Here is an 18,882-nt window from a genome sequence, read left to right on the forward strand (position 1 = left end):
CTTTGCCAGAGCTGACTCCAGCAACTCCTGGTGCAGCATAAAGAGCCCAACACAGCACCACAGCTTCCAAAATACTTGGTCTGCCAAGCAAAGCTTGCTTCAGTGCCAGTTGACCCAGGCAGAGCCACAATGGAGAAATTGCAAAACATTCCCAATACGGAGCCACAGAATGCTTGGTAGCTCAAGTGTGGAGAAAACTGTTTCACCGCTGTTACACAGTGATTTGCTACAGGTGATGAACCAAACACTAATAACACTGAACAGCCCTACCGGCCTGGGGCATTTCTGTGTTTGTAGCAGCAGCAGTTACCTCCTAGCACTACAGAAGAGTACGGCTTTGCTGGACGCTCCCCATGGCAGAATTTCACTGTTACCCAAAGCTAGCTTTGAATTCAGGGAGCTGTTCAGTTTCTTGATTGTGGGATACAAGAAAACACAACTGTGCGAGCTGTAGAAACACGAGGAACACAGTCAAACCCATGCCAGACTGCACAGCCTCTAAGAGAGAAGTGAGCCTGACAGCAGCACTGACCAACATAGAGGTTGTGCCACTCCATCACCACAGAAGTGTCTATAGCATGTCTGCAGATTGCTTTTACCAAGGCAGATCAGGAGATTCCCCTTAGCTGCTTTTTGTCCTCTGCTGTTCCAGCACCCCAACTTTCAGACCTTTCTGGCTTTCTTCCTGCCTTGATCTCTTCTCCACCTCACAAAAAAAAAAAAAAAAAAAAGAAAATCCACAGATGTCACCACTTCTCTGAGGCATCCCCCAAAGGTACAGGGATGAGCACAGTAAGAGCAATATTTTCCCCTAACCAAGAGGATGAAGAAGTCATAAGTTATTTCCAGTTAATCTCTATATTTTTGAGCAGACTCTGCAAAATCTTTGCCATCTGGCTAAGTCACAAAAGCCTTGCTTGGAGAAAAAAAAAAAAAAAGTGAAAAAACTTAAAGGAAGCTTCAGTGTCTCTGGAAAAGAGACATTACCACCAAACCTACTCATTCATTTCAAATAGACAAATGAAGTCTGCCTACACGCTCCCAGCCAACAAAGCCATGCATGTTAGCATGCACCAGGACCTGAGCGTGGTGCATACAGGTGCAGGAGGCACTTTGCTTTCAGACTGAGCACAGCTCTGGGCAGCAGGAGCAGAGCAATCCCCATCTCCCCAGCACCCCAGGATGGGCAGCTCTGCCCTGTCCCTACAAAAGACCCACTTTGCCCAAGTGTCAAGATCAATTTAGCATCCCAGCACGCGTGGTTTTTTCCACTCAAGGGTGATCACAACAGCTTGTTCCTGCCCAGAGGAGCAGTGCACCCAGCACGTGGGCTCAGATTTGCACTCCAAAGCTCTGGTGACAGTCTCACATGCTTATCCTGGTAGCTAGAAATAGCCTGTGAGAAAGGATTAAAGCAACGAGTCTTCTTATTTTTCCCTTGTCATTTCCTTCTCCCGCCTGCCAGAAAAGATCACTCTCTCTGGTCAAGGTCTCAGAAGAAAATCTCACTCCAGGATAGGCCTCTTGGGTGCTTCTTAGGCAGGGGGCAGAGGGAGAGGAAAGGAAGCAGCACAGAAACCATCCAGCACAATACAACACTGGGTTCCTCCATCAGCAGGACAGGACACTTGGATATCTTCCCAGAGGGAATGCTCTCACTCAGCCAGACGTGCCTGGCAGCAACACAGGAATTCCAGTAAAGCACAACAGCTTGGTACAGAGCAGGCAAGCTGGCTCTTCTGGGTCTTAATTTTTAACTAGGAGCACAAATTCCCACGCTTTCTTCATCCTGCAAGCACTTTCATGTTTTGCCCCTTTTCCCAAGAAGAAAAAAAACAGCATCACAGGTTTTTGCTACACTCTCCAAGACAACAGTAAATCCACATGGTTCCAGCAAAGCTCTCCAATGGGCAGTAAGTACTTTCCCAAGAGGTTCCCACATCATCCCCGAGGCATCACGAAGATGTACTTTCTGGAAGAGATGAACTCTTGTAGCATCCTGAAAGAAATTTGGTGCAGCAGGGGAAGCAGACACCCCAGCTGATGCAGCACAGCAGCTGAAACCAAGCAGGCAACTCAGGAAGAGCTTGCTGCTTCAAGTTTGTGCCCTGGATATCACCGTGGGTGTGCAGAAATATGCACAACTCATTTCCTATGAAGCCACAGTGCATGTAGCAGCAATCAGCCTCCAGGCAGCTGTTACACAGTGCCCCTCCACACCAATTATTGTAAGATATTTCTGGATGGAAACTTGGTGGGGCAGGAGAACACAGCCTTCATTTCTCAGAAGAGGGGTGAGGCTGTTTGACACACTCCCCTGTAGTATCTGGCAGTGATGTGGGAAGAAAGAGAATTGATACTGAAAGTGGTCTGAGAACAGCCACCAGGCATAAAAGGGCATTACAGAGACACACAGGTTCCTGGAATGAAAGCCTAACATTTCCCCCAGAGAGCAGTAGATCTACAGAGTGGAAAAGGTTTGAAAGATTAGATGCAACATTATTAGTAGAATCAGGAGAAACCCACCAATTCAGGCAGTTTTGCACATCTGTTCTGAGGATCTGATCAGGATATTTTAGTGGGATCTAAAGGAGGTGGGTATTGCTGCAGCCCCTGCTTATCTCATTTTCCAAGCTGGAAGGCAGCAGACACCTTCACCTTGTCTGCAGGACAGGCAGTTAGGCAGAAGATTCTTCTGAGATCTGAAAGTGCCAGTGCACCACAAAGAGGGCTCCAGCTGGTGCTGGCAGCCATGGCAATAGCAGTGAAAAAGCTGATCATCCCTTGCAAAGACCTTCTGAAGAGGAAGCAGATCTGTTTCAGCTATTCAAAGCAGCATTCTGAGAAACGCTGAAATCTAGTATAAATCTAGCATCTGGAGTCTGTGCAAAGCCCATCAGGAAAAGTCCTCGTCATTGCACAGCAAGCCTTTACTTGACTTTGATGATACAAGAGCCACTCCCTTGCATACCTCTGCCCAAATAGCAGTCAAAAGGCAGCTGACTGCTGGCTAAGGGAGGTTTGGAGCAGCCACCCCTCTTCTTTCTCCTCTTGCTGCAGCTGCCGGGTAATACAGTGTCAGAACAGCTGTACTGCCAGCAATAGAAGAAGCCACACTTCAGGGTTGCATCAGCAGGGCTCCCAGAGTGAGCCCCACTCACAATGAGAGCGCTCCTAAACACTACTGCCACTCATCCATCCACATCGATTCTGGGATAGCTTTCCCAATGCTGGCCACACACACATGCACCAACCCACTTCTCTTTCCTCTGCACAGCTCCTTTCCCCATGGCTTGGTTTCTGGGTGACTATAAGTCCCACCAGCAGCTTCACTTCCCCTATAGACACCTTTGGCATCAGAGCCATCTTCCCTCAGCTGAGTTCAGGTCTCTGTCCCACATCTCAGGATCCCACCCTGCCTTCCTGGAAGCCACCAAAACTTCTTACCCAAACCCTCTCTCAGAAACAGCCCTGTTTCTAAAAGCTGCTTTCAAGCACTGCTTTCTTTAATCTGCACTTCATTGCATTCATGGTCCCAAGGGTCCCCTCCGTGTTAAAGAGCAGCTGGCACACAGCACACCCTCTTCTTCCTCCTCCTCCCAAAGTTCATTTGCTGCTCATCTCCTTCATCCACACACTTCTTCAGATAGAAGGTCTCAACATAAGTTAGTTCTGGCTTCCAAGCTGAGAGATCCTGGATGAGCCCCTTGCTGTCCCTTCTAGAGCTAGCTCTCCTCATTTAGATTACAGTTCCAATAAACTGATCCAAGAGACTAACTTTTACGGATTGCTCACTCTAGTAAGTCAGTTGAGGAATTAATAACCTCATCAACACACTACTAGTAACTCTTTGTTATTTGTATCGTTCTGTGCACAACCAAAGATTTCATTAGAAGCTTTAACAAACCACACACTACCGACATTGAATTACAGGTGCATCTCCCTTCCCTCCCACCATCACTCCTTTGCTCTGCCCTCCCACACCAAATCTTGCTGACTGGGGCCTGACTGAGTCCAGCAGGCTGTTCAAGGAGCTGGGCCATTCCAGCATCCTAGCAGGTTTGAGTCCTCAGGCTCTTCCACCATTCATAGGTGTCTGCACTCCTGCATTTAGCCTATCTTACCTTCCTTAATTCTTTCATCTAATTTAAGATCTAGTTTCTCTCATTTCAGTACTCACATTTTTGCCCTGCTCATGTCTCCGCTCCTCCAGATCTCCTCCCAAACAATCAATCCACCCCTAATCACTCCTTCCCCATTGGTCTCAGTTTTGCTACATCCATAACCAAGCCTACTCTTCCTGATACCGTTACCTAGGCAATCTCAGCCTTATATGGCATTACTGATATGGTCTGGTTGGCCTTTCAAGGTTTTGCCCTCCAAGAGTTTCTTCAGACTCCCCTGTAATTATCCGACCACAGCTGTTGATTTTACACACGCCAAAACAAATCCTTTAGATTCAGCCTTGGCTCCCTTTCCTAGCTCCACTTACTTACAGGAACCTCTCTATTGTACATAAACAGTTTGCATAGAAGAGCAATGTGCTTTAAACCCTTTTTTTTTTTTTTTTTTGGTACTTTTTTACCATCCTGCTCTCTCAGCTGCTTGATTACAAGACTTTACCCTATAAGTCTTCTTGGGAGAGCCTTCTGGCTTGCTGCAAAGCCCTGAGTCTGTTTCTCTAGAGTGACTTCATGCTCACAGCAGGTCTCCTCTGCTGCTGCACACTAGCAACCAACACCACAGCAAGCCACTTGCACTTGAGCTACTTGTGTATTGACTACACTTGGTATTGCATTCCCTGCATCCTACATAGGAGTTGCATTGTTGATACAGAAGGAAAGAGGAACTCACTGTAGTGGACCCTCCGTAGCATCAGTGCCCAGACAGGGAAAGAAACAGATTATCTCCAGAATTTGGAGTTGTACTACATATCATTCTTTTAGCTCATAAAACAAGCTTCTCTTACAGAAACATGTTTTCAGACATCCATGATACATTTCTAGCTTAACTTCAAGCTTCTGAGATAAAGTTAGCTGTGGGAATATTGCTGTTATTGCACCCTTAGGGACAACAGCTACAGCTTCTGCTGATCGAGGATTCTACAGAATATATATATACACCTTTTCTAACTTGCTGTTGTAAGCCTTTGGACAACCAGAACATGGTTTACAAGTAGTTTTTTTTTTTTTTTTTTTTTTTTTTTAATGGAAGAGAAAATGCAGCCCTGTTTCCAAGAATACAAACATTCAGAGAGATCTATGTCATTTTCCTTAACTGAAGGGCTTGCATCATTTCACCACAATAACTTAAACTAGCATCTTTCACAACCAGGAGGTACTCAGAAAGTTACAGGCTGGAGCAGTACCATAAATCAACACTCCAAGCCAGCTGTACCACTGCATATGGACTTGTCTCTGTTAGAGAACAGAGGGCGTGCAGAGGTGAAAGGGAAATATAACCCAAACAAAGCTCAGAACTGCTCACTTGCATGCTCATAGCAGCAGTATTGCTTTACCACTACAACATAGTTAAGTCTTTAGTATACAGATAAGTGCAGAAATCAGATTCTGAGTGTACTCACTCCCTCATGAAAAAAAAACAGCCAAGATGATGCCTTTGCTTGAATCAAGAGCCAGGAAGAGCAGGATAACCTGACCTGGAGAAGGCAGCTTCCCTCCTGCAGCACGCCTCTGCGACACACCAGGTAGAGGACTCAGGCACAGCACCACAACTTGCTGAAGCATGCAGCCGTAGCCAGGGCTGCAGCACCTGCCCTCCTCCCACACTGAGTGCTCAGGTGAGGAGCAAAAGGAAGTCACCAGGCTGCTAAAGCTAACAGGAGACACATAGCTTTAAGGGAAGAGCCTCATACTTAGAAAATGGAGAGCCGGCCTTCAGCTCACATTTGTACCTCTGCCGTCTCGAGCACCTGTGCTGCCTTCATGGGCTGCAGCTGGGCTGAACGCCTCCACGCCCCTCCTAATTACAAGAATTGCAATTAACTGCCCAGCTTCCACGAGTTTATAAAAGCAACGTGGTTAGGAAGCTGCTGGTAATCCTACCGTACAAAAACAGTAGGAAGTAACAGGGTGCAGTGGTGTTTCTGAATGTAGTGATTGGGGTCTTGTCTCTGTTTTGCAGCGAGCGGTGCTGGATCAGAGCAAGGGCTGCAGGGAGAGGCCAAGGCAATGTGTACACCTCAGGCTGCAGAGAAAGCACTCGAACGTGATCTGGAATTGTAGAAGACAATTTCAGACCCTTGTTCTCTTATATTTTGGACAACGCAACGTAAAACGAACGTTGGAAGGTGTTCCTATGCAGCTGATGACGAAGGCGATGGGAAGGACGCTCGCCGTTTCCACGGCGACTGGAGGCCAGGCACGCCGCGGTCCAAGCAGACCATAGAGCAGCCAGCGTGCCCTGGCTAGAAGAGCCCTAGGGAGCCCGTCCCACTCTGGAAGCCACTTCCGGGGAGGGACTAAAGCAAATGAGGCGGTGAGGCCGTCATTCCCTCCCCCCCACACTCGAGCTGCCCTCGAACAAGATGGCGTCGGGAGGCGTGGCTTCGTTCGCCAGGGCGCAAGATGGCGTCGGGGTGGGGTCGGGAAGCCGCTGTGTGCGCATGCGTGGGTGTGCGGTTCGGTGGGGCGTCGCCGGTACCGAGCGCAGGTAGGAGGCAGTGGGGGGACGGCTGTGGGTGGGGAGCGGTGCCACGCAGCCCTTGGCTTGGGCTTGACCCGGTGCGTGCTCGTGTTTGCGGTGGAGCTGGGGGTTCTCGCATCTCGTTTCTTGGCCTGTGCTTTGCAGCGCGGCCGGGCCTCGCTCGGCCCCTCCGGGAGCTGTGGGGGAGCTGAGCTCCTGGCCGGGGTCATCGTCCAGAAAAGGGTTCGTGTGGCACCGAGGGATGTGGTTAGCGCCCACGGTGGGGTGGGCTGATGGTTGGACTGGATGTTCTTTGTGGTCTTTCCAACCTTAATGATTTTACAGTTCTCTGCTTGAACACAGTGCTGCTGAAACTACCGGCTGGTTTGAGATGTTAATTATCTAATTATTGTCTGCAGGGTCGTTCTGTTTACATGCGTGAACTCAGGAGGAGGGATGGAAGCATCTGATGGAGGCACACAATTGCCTGTAGTGAGAAGGGTGTTGTCCAAACTGTATGTGATGTTATCTGTCATTGTTGAATTGGCAAATAGTGCTGGGAAACACCCCCACGGAGCTCATCAGAGTGGTGAGTTTCCGTGTCAGGCCCAGGAGGTGGTGAATTTGTGGGAGCTTCATTGCTTTACCTTTTGATACCAGGCTGTTAGGAGTCTGTTGTTGGTTGGTTCTACATAGCGCAGTATTTTGTGCCCCGTAGAGACCCTCTTTTAGCAAGTGGATTATCTGAGGAAACAAATTATTAAAATTCCAGAAGAATTGCAGCTGACAAACTGAGTCTTGCAGATGGATCCACCTGTAACAGGGGACCTGGGGGTCAGTGCTCAGCAAAAGAACTTGTCACTGACTGGTCATCCTGGCCAGGTGAAGAAGTCCATAACTGTGCTGCTTCTGGCTGAAGGTGTCACCCATGGGGCCTGGAAGGAGTTAATGTACCTGACTGCTATACCAGGACAGGGAGCAGCAGCTCCTTCATCATTGTGGTTCCAGCCTGGTTTCTTTGGGAATGGGGTTGGACCACCACCAGCAGCCCTGGCATGTCTGACCATGAGGAATATCTAGAAATGGCCCCCCTGGAGTTGCTTATCCCATCCGAGGGTCTGTTGTGTTGTGGGTGTGGAAAGACAGAGCTGGTCTTAGTAAGCCTCCCAAACTCCAAAATATGCAGCAGAGGCACTGTAGTGGCTGCTGGAGCAAGGACAGGCTTATTGAGATATTTAGGGTATTCCTGTATTACTCACATAGTGGAGAATGCACTGGAAAGTCTTGCTGTTGCTGTGGCCAGGTCTGCAGATGGCTACTTTGGTGTACAGGAATTGCCTGGCCCTGCTTCAAGGACTGGACTGGGCCAAGATGCCCATGCATGGTTCTGCTGCCAACTCAGTACAAGTGGCTTCAGCTGTGGCATGTGTGGCTCCAGTGCTGGAGCTGGTCTGTGCTAAAGCCCAAGGGTTGCTGAGTTGGTTTGGGGCACAATAGCTCATGAACCCAGCTGTGATCTGACTAGGAAGCTAGAACAGATGTGACAGCCCCAAACTGCAATGTGTTTCCAGCTGCCCTTTGTCAGCACGCTCAAACAAATGCTTTCCTGGTAGATGATGTTCAAACATCCTCCTCAAAAAAGATAAGATCTGCAGACGTCACTGGCAGGAGCAATGCCAGATGTCAGATGCGGAGGTGGAAGTGTTCTGAAGTAAAGGCTGGTTGCTTTCTAATTTACGAGCTTGTTCCTTTATGGCTGTACATTATTACTCCCCCTTGCAACTCCTTTTCCCCTTACTTTTCCCCTTACTTCTTAAAGCCTAATTCTGAAAAGTTCTGACATACTCCATGACTAATGCTCCGTCCCAAGGAAAAAGGTTATGAAAATACCACTGTGGCAAGCTTAAATAACACAGTGCTTTGGATGTAGGAACAAAAGCTGCTTTTTTATGGCTACTAAAATTTGTTTCTTTTCATCTGCATATTTTCAAATGAGAGAGTTTAAAAAAAAAAAAGCTTTAACAACTATCTCAACAAAGTGAAATGACTTACGCGTGTCAGCTGGCTGCAGGGGTTGCACATCTGTGGAGGAGTTAACAGGGAAAAGGAAGAGAGGAAGTGGAATGTAACCTTTTTTAAACAGCACTGTATGGTACAGATGAGAAAACAAAGTGTCTCTGGAAACTTGAGCAGCTGTGGTGCATGCAGCTTGTGCTTGGTGAAGTGCCATTCAGATGGGATGTGTGTGAAGTGCAGCACGAGTACTGAGCCTGGCTTTGCTTTCAGACAGGATTCGAGAAGCAAAGTCGAGTCCATGTTAGTGTGCAGGTAACAGCTGTGCCATCAGAGCTGGCTGTGCTGGGTCTGATGTACAGCTCACTGTTAGTAACACTTGAGGCTTTTAGCAGGTTTGTGTTATCCTTTAGCCCTACCTCTTTCCCTGCAACAAGGTAGCTAATTACTTCTGTATGTGGAAGAGAAAGATAATTCTTCAGGGTTGAGCAGTGAGGAGCTCAGGCTCAGCTCGGGGCATGCATTTCCCTGTAGTTCTGGTGTGACTGCATTGCAGATCTCTGCTGTTACTTTGTGAGTATTCTTTTGGGTGTGCACGAGGTGTGTTGGGGCACCACCAGCATGCACAGTTCTCAGATGAAGGTTGCTAGAGGGGATTTCTCTGACTGCTTCCTTCCATGGGTTGCGTACAGCTGTTTTCCATGAATTTGTCTAATCCTTTCAACTTGCCACCCACCTCTGCAACCTCACTTGACAGCACATCTCAGACATTTGGTACCTGCCAGTATTTCCAGGTATTCAAAACTGATTTCCTGCTAATTACTTTATCCTGGCACAGATCCGTTCCACTTTCCCTCTACCCACTCTGCTTGGGACTCTGTGTCCTCCTGGGCTTTTTCTCCCTGCTTGATGGGTCCCAGCTGTTTAGTCTTTCCTCCAGCAGCAGCTGCTGCATCACTTCAGTTGCTCTCCTCTCTGCAGTAAGGTTGTAGCTGGGGTTAGATATGCGTACAGTGCTGGAGATCCGGACACAAAGAGGTTTCACACAGTCCAAAATGATGTTATCTGCCTTGTGCTCAATCCTGTTCTTGCAGGTGCCCAGTACTTGCTGGCATGATGTGCCCTTGAGCCAGTCCCCTGCAGAAAGTTTGTGGTGAGAGGCACAGGGCTTACGAGTGGGTCAGCTGCCCTAGCTCTGTTCTTCTTAACATTTATCTTTATCCATCACAAATTCTTGATTCCTTTTCAATTCATGACCATATGGAATGCAACTTCCTTTTGAGGCTTGTCAGCATGTCTGTCTTTAATTACACCTATAACTGTTCATTGTCTGGCTGAAGTCCCTCTGGAGCAGCGTCATCCTTTTATCTGGCTGTGGGTTTTGGTGTGGTGGGATGTGGCGTGGTGGCTTTAGTCCCATGAGAGCTCTGCAGTTGGATCCAATTGAGGTCTATCACTTTGGCGGGGTCGATGTGCCGTTTCAATCTAGTGATGTAATTGATTGGAACAAATGCTGTGCCTTCTCCTGCTGGGCTAATTACGAGGAATTCCTTGGGCTGAGCAGAGCAGACAGATATCTTTTGTTTTTCTAATCTTGCCTAGAAGTGGTCAGACTCACGGCTTCTGGGAAATGCTGAATGGAACTGGAGTTTCATCAGTTTTTGTACCCAGCTGTTCTTCCCTTGATTTGCTGTTTCTGCATGGGCTTGCTGTGGCTGATGTTGCAAGCCCAGAGGGGTGACTTGGTGCGTCATTTCCTGTTCCACTGCATTGTGAAGTGATTCTCTGATGTGTCTGAACAGGGTACTTGGCTCTGGAGGGCTGCACTGGCAGTTGCAAGGGTCATCAGCTCTTTTATTTTGCTTCTGGCAGCATTGAGGTAGTGACCCAGTTGTCACCTGTCATGTGAACGGAGCTTTTTGGGATGGCCCAGGCTGGGAAGCTGGTTGACGCTGATTTAAGAGCCCTTACCTTCTCACCAGATACTAAATGCATCCATCCAAAGAGGTGTCCTGTGTTTTGCCTTAGGTCTGTAGCAGCTGGAGTGTGAGAGGGGGCTTAGTCTGAAGAGCATGGGCCTCTGTCATGGGAAGATGTCCTGCTGTGGGGATGGGCTTCCTGGCCATGAGCTGTGGCTGGTGCTGGCTGAGCAGTCCTTCCCTCCCTTCCCCTCCTGCCTCAGCCCTTTGTGAACATACAGTGGCTTCTTCCAGGACATGACTATTGTTTCCACTTGCTTTGCTTCCATATATATTGCTGTCTAGCTGAGGCATCTCTATTTCAGCTTCAACATTCAGGATGTCCCAAAATGTGCTGGACAGCTGCTGCTTGACTTTGGGTAGCCCGTGTCTGCTGTGTGCCATCAAATTCTGATCGTGTCTCTTCGTACCACAAAGCAGCAATGCTACTTGCCATAAATACCTCCTGTCTGAGTGAGTCCAGGTGCAGTCAGCTGTGACTGCCCGGGGATAGCAGCATGCATGTGTGCGATTACATCAGAGCTGTTGTCACTTTTATTTGGCTGAAAATTTACACGGTACCTAAAAATGTCAGTCTCCAGGTCTGTTTTCTGAAGGCTGCCTTGTTTGCAGCCACGTAGCTTGATTGTTCCTGCGACCTTGCCTTTGAAGATATGGAAGGAACTAATCAGCTGACAAAAGAACATTAAAGTATAAAGGACAGGGCAGGACAGTGTGCTCACAAAGAGACAGCTGCACCCCTGAGCCTGGCCTCAGCTTAATGGGACAGCTTTAGTGCAGCAGACAGCTTCCAGCCTCATAAATCCCATCCAATCCACTTTTGAACAACTCCTCAAAGCAATACTAATTCTGATCTCTGCTGGCAAAGATTTATCAATTAATTTCATTCAACTAAGTTCATTTAATAAATTGAATCTGTATTGCTTATTTCTTTTTTCTCTTTTACAGCAGCAACAATGGATTGGCCCCAACAAAGATGTAACAGGTGTTGTGAGAAGACATCCCATCTGAAATGGAGGTGATCCACGGAGCTGGATGCTGACCCCATCAACATGGGGTTGCGGCTTTTGGCTTGTCTCTTCCATCTGCCCACTGCAGTGATCTATGGGTCCTGTTCACTGTTTGTTTCCATTTTGCACAATGTATTTCTCCTTTACTACGTGGACACCTTTGTCTCTGTTTACAAGATTGATAAACTATCCTTTTGGATAGGAGAGGTTAGTCTTTTGCATGGATTCCTACTCTTGTAAATAAGAAATTCTGAAGCTGAGACTGGTTCTTGCTGTGTGCAGGGTGTTTGTTGTAGTAGATACATTCTTCTTTGGAAAGGAAAGAAGGGAGTCCTCTGAGTGCTAATTTGGGCTTTGCAGTTTTTCCTGCTTACGTAAACAGAAAACAAGCTGGGATAGAAAACCTGGGGATTTTGTTCCAATGGGAACATTGGAGTGTTTTACTGGTGTGGAAAACCACTGAGTTCGCTGTGTTAGTGACTGTTGCCACAGACAGGGGAATTAAACAGTGGTGATGATGCAGAGAAGGTACACGAGAAGTTCCTGTGATCTATTCACTGTGCAAATTCAGCACTGCTCAATTCAGTAACAGAAGTGCATCTCTCCAGGAGCTGTCCTGTGGTTTGTTTCACTGTTCTGTTTCTTTCCTAGACGGTGTTTCTGATCTGGAACAGCCTCAATGACCCTCTGTTTGGCTGGCTGAGTGACAGGGTGTTCCTTAGTACACAGCAGTAAGTTATGTTCTACATTAAAAAAAAAAAAAAAAGCTTGGTGGTGGGAAAGGATAATTATTTCCACCTGGGATGCCTCAAAGTTGTTCTCAAATTCTTTGGATTATGGACCACAGTTGGCCATTAGCATTTCTCATGTGCTTACTTCAAGCTTTTAATGAAAACCATGGTGTGGCTTCCTGCATCTATTGACAGTGGTTTAAGTGTTGGTTGAAATAATGCAGCACTACCTGAATTATCAGGGAGCTCCTTACTCTAGAGGAGGGGAAAAAAAAAAATTTCCTTCATGCTTCTGGCCTTCTTACACCCATATTTTTTGTGTATTCACATATTAGCTGAGAAGTTACTGATGTGGATACTTGTTACTTGAGCAAAAGCTGTATTGATGTCTGGGCTTCATAAGCAACTTTCTTAAAAAGAAAGGATGCATGACTGTGCTTGGTTTTGTTCAAGAGTCTAAAGCTTTTTGTCTTCTGTTACAGGCCAGGAGCAGAGATTTCCTCCCCAGAAGTAGTTCTGAAGAGGCTCAGGGCACTAAGCCACAATGGCCCCCTCTTTGCCATCTCTTTTCTGGCTTTCTGGGTTGCCTGGGCTCATCCTGGTTTGCAGTTCCTTCTCTGCCTTTGCATGTACGACAGCTTTCTCACCATGGTTGACCTCCATCACAACGCCTTGCTTGCAGACTTGGCTGTTTCGGCGAAAGACAGGACTAGCCTCAACTTCTACTGCTCCTTCTTCAGTGCCATAGGCTCGCTCTCTGTCTTCATGTCATATGCAGTATGGAACAAGGAAGACTTCTTTTCCTTTCGCATATTCTGCATCGTGCTGGCCGCCTTCTCCATCGTTGGTTTTACCTTGTCCACGCAGCTGCTCCGCCTGCGATTTGAGACTGATGGGAAGGCAAAATGGGACCAGGAATCAACCTTAAAAGAGTACGTGTCATCAATTCTCCAGCAGGTGATGAAGGCTTAACTTACGTCTTTAGAGTCCTGTTATGTACTGCAGCAAACTGTAGGAAGATCCAGGGCAAGGCAGACCATTGCTAATTATCTGTGGTTCTTGTCTGTTGCTACAGTTTTCAGAATCATCTCTGGCTGCTAAGGCCCTCTGAAAACAGGACAAATCTATCTTGTGACGCCACTGGCCCAAACTGGAGGCAGAGCCCTGACCTGCTGTGTGGTCTATCCAGTGTTTGGAACATGAAATGAGTTAATATCTAGAGCACCCATTGAGGCCTGTGAGTGGCAATATGTCAGAAGCAGCTTATCATTAAAGTATTCCTGCTTGAGCATGAGACCACTTTAATGCCCATTTCCTGTGGAGTAGGACAAGCAGATATCTCTTACCTTCTTGCTCACTTTGCCTGCCTGGCAATGGCTGGGTTATATTGCTGAAACCAGCTGCATCATGACCTAGTTCAGCTCCTTTGCTTTTCTTTGGGCTGCCTCACTTGTCTCTTGTTATAAGCTACTAGCACTGTGTTCTACTAACACAGCAGATCCTGATGAGATCTGCCAGGTGAGCTAACTGCAGGGATCTGGAGTAGGAATGTAGTGGCTGATGCACAAATGCTTTTATCAACAGAAATTGTAGGATCTAATGTTATTTAGGAGATCTCTAGTGTGTTGTCCTCGCATTGTTGTGTACTCTGCTGTTTTGGTCCAAGGAGAGGGAAGGTTTGAATGGGAGCTGAGGAGGGATGGCTCTGCATCTCCACATAGGCTTTTCTATGCTTGTTGTAAAGGATTCACTGCTGTGGACTATTTTTTATTTTTTTTTTTTAACTTCCTCTCATCTTTCTCTTTTCCTTGTAGGCTATACATTGAGAAACCCTCTGTTCCCCAGGAGAAGAAGATCACCCTGGCAGAGTATCTCCAGCAGCTCTCTCGGCATCGCAACTTCCTCTGGTTTGTCTGCATGAACCTAATCCAGGTAGGTGCAGCAGTGATGTGCTGGGATTCAGAGGATGAAGACTGGTTATGGCTGTTGGGCGATTCAAATGCATGCCAGTTTCCCAGGAAGGATGGGGAGTTTCTGATGTTTGCTTGCTTTTAGAGCCTCCTGCCTTTGCACACTGTAATTCATCAGCTACCTGGTAGCCACTGTGTCTCTGCTTGTGACCTGAGGACAGTTCCTGAACATTTGTGTGGTGCTCCCTCCTCTGCAGTGCAGGCTTAGTTACAGGGGACTGGTTGAGCTGTGCACATCCCATCTGGGATGCAGAAACACCAGGCCTGGCTTGTAATGGGAAGAGTTCAGGACTAAAGTTGGCTGGCTTGGCTTTCCTGAGGCTCATGTCAATGTTCTCACTATATCCAGCTGGATCTACCTCCTTCTGGCTTTTGCAATTTCTGTTTTTCATTCTCTTCATTGATTACTACTAAATGCTGTCAGCCTGCCCAGCTTTCCTGAGCTTAATGTGCTGAAATCAGAGCTCCATCTCCCCAGGGGTAATCGGTTCCCCTCAGGCAAGCTCTTAATGCTGGTTTGCATCTTTGTGTTTGAGCCTTGTAGCCTTCTTATTGTCACCCTCCTGGCTGCTGCTCCCACTTGCCTTGCCACTGCCTCCTTCTCCAGAACCTGGTGGCCACTGTTGTTACCTCCTTGCTGTTCCTTGTCCCAGCAGTGCTGTGTTCTGCATGTGTGCTCTGTGAGCTTGCTAGTGAGGAATGCTTCAGCAGCTGGGATGTGGTATTGACCCCAGGCAGCCCTGTGGTCTCAAAGCCTACCATGCTGTAACCTCCATAGCCAAGCTCTTGCTTTGCTAAAGTACTTGGGGCCCATGCTGCATGACACTTTGGCATAAGGCTCATCTCTTAAGATGAGAGTCTAGGGGGCTGTTAGCTTTTTTTGTTCAGTCTTACTACTGTTGCTGCTTACCAGTTTGTGCACTGCTTTCACAGGTTTTTCATTGCCACTTTAACAGCAACTTCTTCCCCCTGTTCCTGGAGCACCTGCTGTCAGACCAGATCTCTGTATCTACTGGATCCTTCCTCCTTGGTGAGACTCAGAAGGGACTGGAGGGAACAGCTGAGTTAGGGCCTGGCCTGAGTCTGGATTCTCTCTTTGTAAAATTCAGCTGGGGAGAGGTGTGCTCACAAACAGGTCTTTGGATTGTAAGATTCATACATGCATACACCTCATAAGCTTCCTTGGGACTTTTGAGTCTTCTTTCCTGGGCACAATAAAACTAATGTGGAGCCTTTTTCTAATGGTGGAGAGCATGATATGCTGGGTCCTGGCCTAGACTCTGCGACTCCACATAGATATTTTTCTCAGTATGACGTGCCTGCAGATGCAGCTCAAAGATGCAGCAGGGAGCACAGCTCCTAATTTAGTGCCTCTCTGTGGCATGCCTCAGGTCTGTGGCAGACATCCTGTAGGGCTATTGTCACCCTGGGAGGTGTGCGTGGGGGGGTGTGTGTGTGTGTGTGTGTATGTGTATCTAAGGGGTGTGGGGGGTAAGGTATTCTGCATCACCTGTCCTCCCATGTTGGCAACCTTTGTCCTCTCTTGGTATTGGTCCTGGGGGGATAGTGGATACTAAAACTCTCTCAAGCTATTTGTGCTGCTGTCTCTATTTAGGTGTTTCCTACATTGCCCCCCATCTCAACAACCTCTACTTCCTGTCCCTCTGCCGCCGCTGGGGAGTTTATGCTGTAGTCCGAGGACTCTTCTTCCTGAAGCTGGCTCTCAGTGTTGTCATGCTCCTGGCAGGACCTGATCAGGTGTATCTGCTCTGCATCTTCATAGCAAGGTATGCACGCAGCACTTGCCTCCCTTGCTCTCTGGCAGCTGGGAAGGGAAGTGACTTGTCCCCATTTCCCAGAGGGAAGAGTAGCGAGGGTCACTGTGGCTTCCAGCTCTGGTGTCTCCCTCTAACAGCTCCCAGCTCAGGAGTAGTCAATGCTGAATCTGCTGGCTGTGCAGCCAGCAGTGAGGGAGCAGCAGTGTTCGGGCTCTGCTGTGTGAGAGGACAAAGACTTGGCGGGGCTGGTGGCTGCCTGGTAGCAGCCCATGCCAGCTGCTTAGCTGAGCTCCCGTTTTCTTCTGCAGCCTGCATGGAGTGATTGCCCTCAGGATGTGCTGCAGCTGCCTCTTAGTCCCAGCCCAGTATCTTGTCCCCAGGCCTCTCTATGTGGCAGGTCCAAGGCATCACTGGAAGGCACACAAGGCTGTTATTGCTAGAAGTGTTCCTCTCCAGTAACCAGGATTTCTGAAAGTGTTATTTTGAGTGTTAGGGAACCTTTCTAACCTCTCTCTCCACTTTCTCTGATCTCCCACTTACTCCTGTAACTTCTTGGTGCCTCTATTCAGTGCTTTGCCTGTTGTCCTGCAGCAACCGGGTGTTCACAGAAGGGACCTGTAAGTTGCTCAACCTGGTGGTGACTGACTTGGTGGATGAGGATCTTGTACTGAACCGCAGAAAGCAGGCAGCTTCAGCGCTGCTTTTTGGGATGGTTGCTCTGGTCACCAAGCCAGGACAGACCTTCGCCCCCCTGATAGGCACCTGGCTGCTCTGTGTGTACACAGGTAAGTGCCTTTGAGAAAGCATTGCAGTAGAAGAGGGCAGACTTGTGAGCTCAATGACTTCCACAGTGTTTTGGGTGGATGCAGAGCTCTCTCACTTACGAAGCTGTGACTGGTCTCTGCATCTCCAAGCCCAGTCACTAGGAGAGAGGAGTGTTCCCAGTGTCCCATCTCAACAGACTGTTCTTCTACCCCAGGCTATGACATCTTCCAACGTAACCCCTTGAGCAACGTGGTGAGTGCCCAGCCGAAGCTGGAATCTGGTACAGTCTTGGAGCCAACTCTCCGCCAGGGCTGCTTTTATCTCCTCGTCTTTGTTCCCATCACATGTGCACTGCTGCAGCTCTTCAGTTGGTCTCAGTTCAGCTTGCATGGGAAGCATCTGCAGATGGTGAAGGCTCAGCGCCAAGGCCGAGCACCAGAAATCAAAATGATCTAAGGGCATTTGTGCCCCTGGGGGTGCTTCTGTTTCCAGGCTGGTGTGGGACTGCTGGCAAAGTGAAGGGATTGCTGGCTGGGAAAGCCCCCATGTTTACAATTTAACTGTGATGTGCTGTGATGCTGATGTTTACTCATCCCAGGAGGTGGCCACGGGAAAAGCAGAGGAGTGTTGAGCATGTACTGGGCTTGGGGTAGGTCACTTGGCTACAGCAGTGAGAGCATTCCAGCCTTGCTGGTCCTAGAAAGCAGAATTCTAGGGCAGGGCTGCTGCACATGCTAGAGAGGGTTGCATCCCTGGTGTGATATTCTACCCTGGGCACACCTCTGATGGCCCGCAGCCCCTCAGGCAGAGCAGAAAAGGGGGAGCAACTGGAAGCCTTTCCTCTAGAGCCCAGTAGTTTTTGGGAATGGAGGGAGAGGCTTTTCAGGGACCAGGTGACAAAGGAGGATTAACTTCAGGAGAAGAGGTGAGATGGGAAGACCCTGAAGGCCGTTCTCAGTAGCTGGTAAGACCTCTCTCACATTCAGTGCCATGGTTCTTCGACCAAATCTGCTCTTAGGTTTGTTTCTGGGACAGTATCTTGCACAGAATACACATGCTCCCTCCTATGTGGCCTTGCACAGGGAGGTGCTGGTCTCAGAACCTGGATGTCTCATGGCATCTTGTTGCTGGTGTTCATCCTTTCCCTCCCTAGCCCCTTACAGTCAGCACTATTACAGCAGTGCTTCCCATGTTAGCTGGTAGGTTCAGATCAGGGAAGGAGCCTGTAACACAGCAGACAAAATGCTTCCCTCCCAAGGCTGACACTGCTGCCTGCGTGAAGCAGCCTAGTACCTTTCTTTTTGCAGGTGGAGAGCACAGCTTGGAGACAGCAGGTCATGCTTTTGTGCCTTCTATTCCATTGAGAAGCCTGTTTGACGTAACATGGGGCAGTCACAGGGTTGAGATTTCTCTTCTTGGGGAGAGACATCTTCTGTGCTTCAAAAAGCCCTGGTGATACATTTTTCTGGTTGCTGAGTGATGGAGCAAAGAGGGGGGGAAGTTTAGACTCTTCCTCTGTCTGGGAGCAGATAGGGCACGTGGTTACTCAAAGATCTCAAAATGAGGGAGTGTCTCCTCAGTCTTAGGGTTGCTGTGGGCAGGCAGAAGCAATGTGCTGAAGTAGGATGGGTAAGCACTCTGCCCTGTGCTTCCTGCAGGAGGTGGAGATTTGCTCACATTTCTGCTGTCACCATCCATTCTGTCACCTCCCAGGCCTTTTATACCAGGAGATGCAGCCCACAGATCTGCTAACTTGCCTCAGGGCATGGCTGCCTCCTATCTTGGACCAAGACATTTCTCTTGTGAGGCTCCTGTTGGTCTTACTGGTTCAATCATAAGTTATTTGTGTAGATTTTAACAAAGTTTGAGAATGATTATTCATTTCATAAATTAAATATGATTTTTTTTCTGTATTGCTGTGGTCTCATTTGAATTGGCAGCCACCCCATCTGGCCCAGTGTGGCCTCACCTAACCACATAAGGCCCCAGGT

The 18,882-nt window shown here is 48.3% G+C and overlaps 1 protein-coding gene across 5 annotated transcripts; it reads left to right on the top strand.

The window, feature by feature from the left end:
• The first annotated feature begins 6,516 nt into the window (after window positions 1–6,516).
• Window positions 6,517–18,804, top strand: SLC68A1 (solute carrier family 68 member 1). 5 transcript variants are annotated; one of them, XM_003208112.5, is made up of 9 exons: window positions 6,517–6,672; window positions 11,586–11,854; window positions 12,299–12,378; window positions 12,861–13,310; window positions 14,193–14,310; window positions 15,282–15,378; window positions 15,964–16,135; window positions 16,718–16,911; window positions 17,106–18,804. In XM_003208112.5, the coding sequence occupies exons 2-9, from the start codon at window positions 11,690–11,692 to the stop codon at window positions 17,345–17,347; spliced, it is 1,518 nt and encodes a 505-aa protein (XP_003208160.2). In that variant the 5' UTR covers window positions 6,517–6,672; window positions 11,586–11,689; the 3' UTR covers window positions 17,348–18,804. The 5 variants fall into 5 exon arrangements, with proteins under 5 accessions (XP_003208160.2, XP_085085193.1, XP_085085192.1 ...); XM_085229066.1 differs by lacking the exon at window positions 6,517–6,672 and adding an exon at window positions 6,720–6,743; XM_010714634.4 differs by lacking the exon at window positions 6,517–6,672 and adding an exon at window positions 7,093–7,234.
• Window positions 18,805–18,882: the final 78 nt, after the last annotated feature.

The sequence above is a fragment of the Meleagris gallopavo genome, chromosome 8, assembly GCF_905368555.1.
Source record: "Meleagris gallopavo chromosome 8, MGAL_WU_HG_1.1, whole genome shotgun sequence".
NCBI classification, from domain to species: Eukaryota; Metazoa; Chordata; class Aves; order Galliformes; family Phasianidae; genus Meleagris; species Meleagris gallopavo.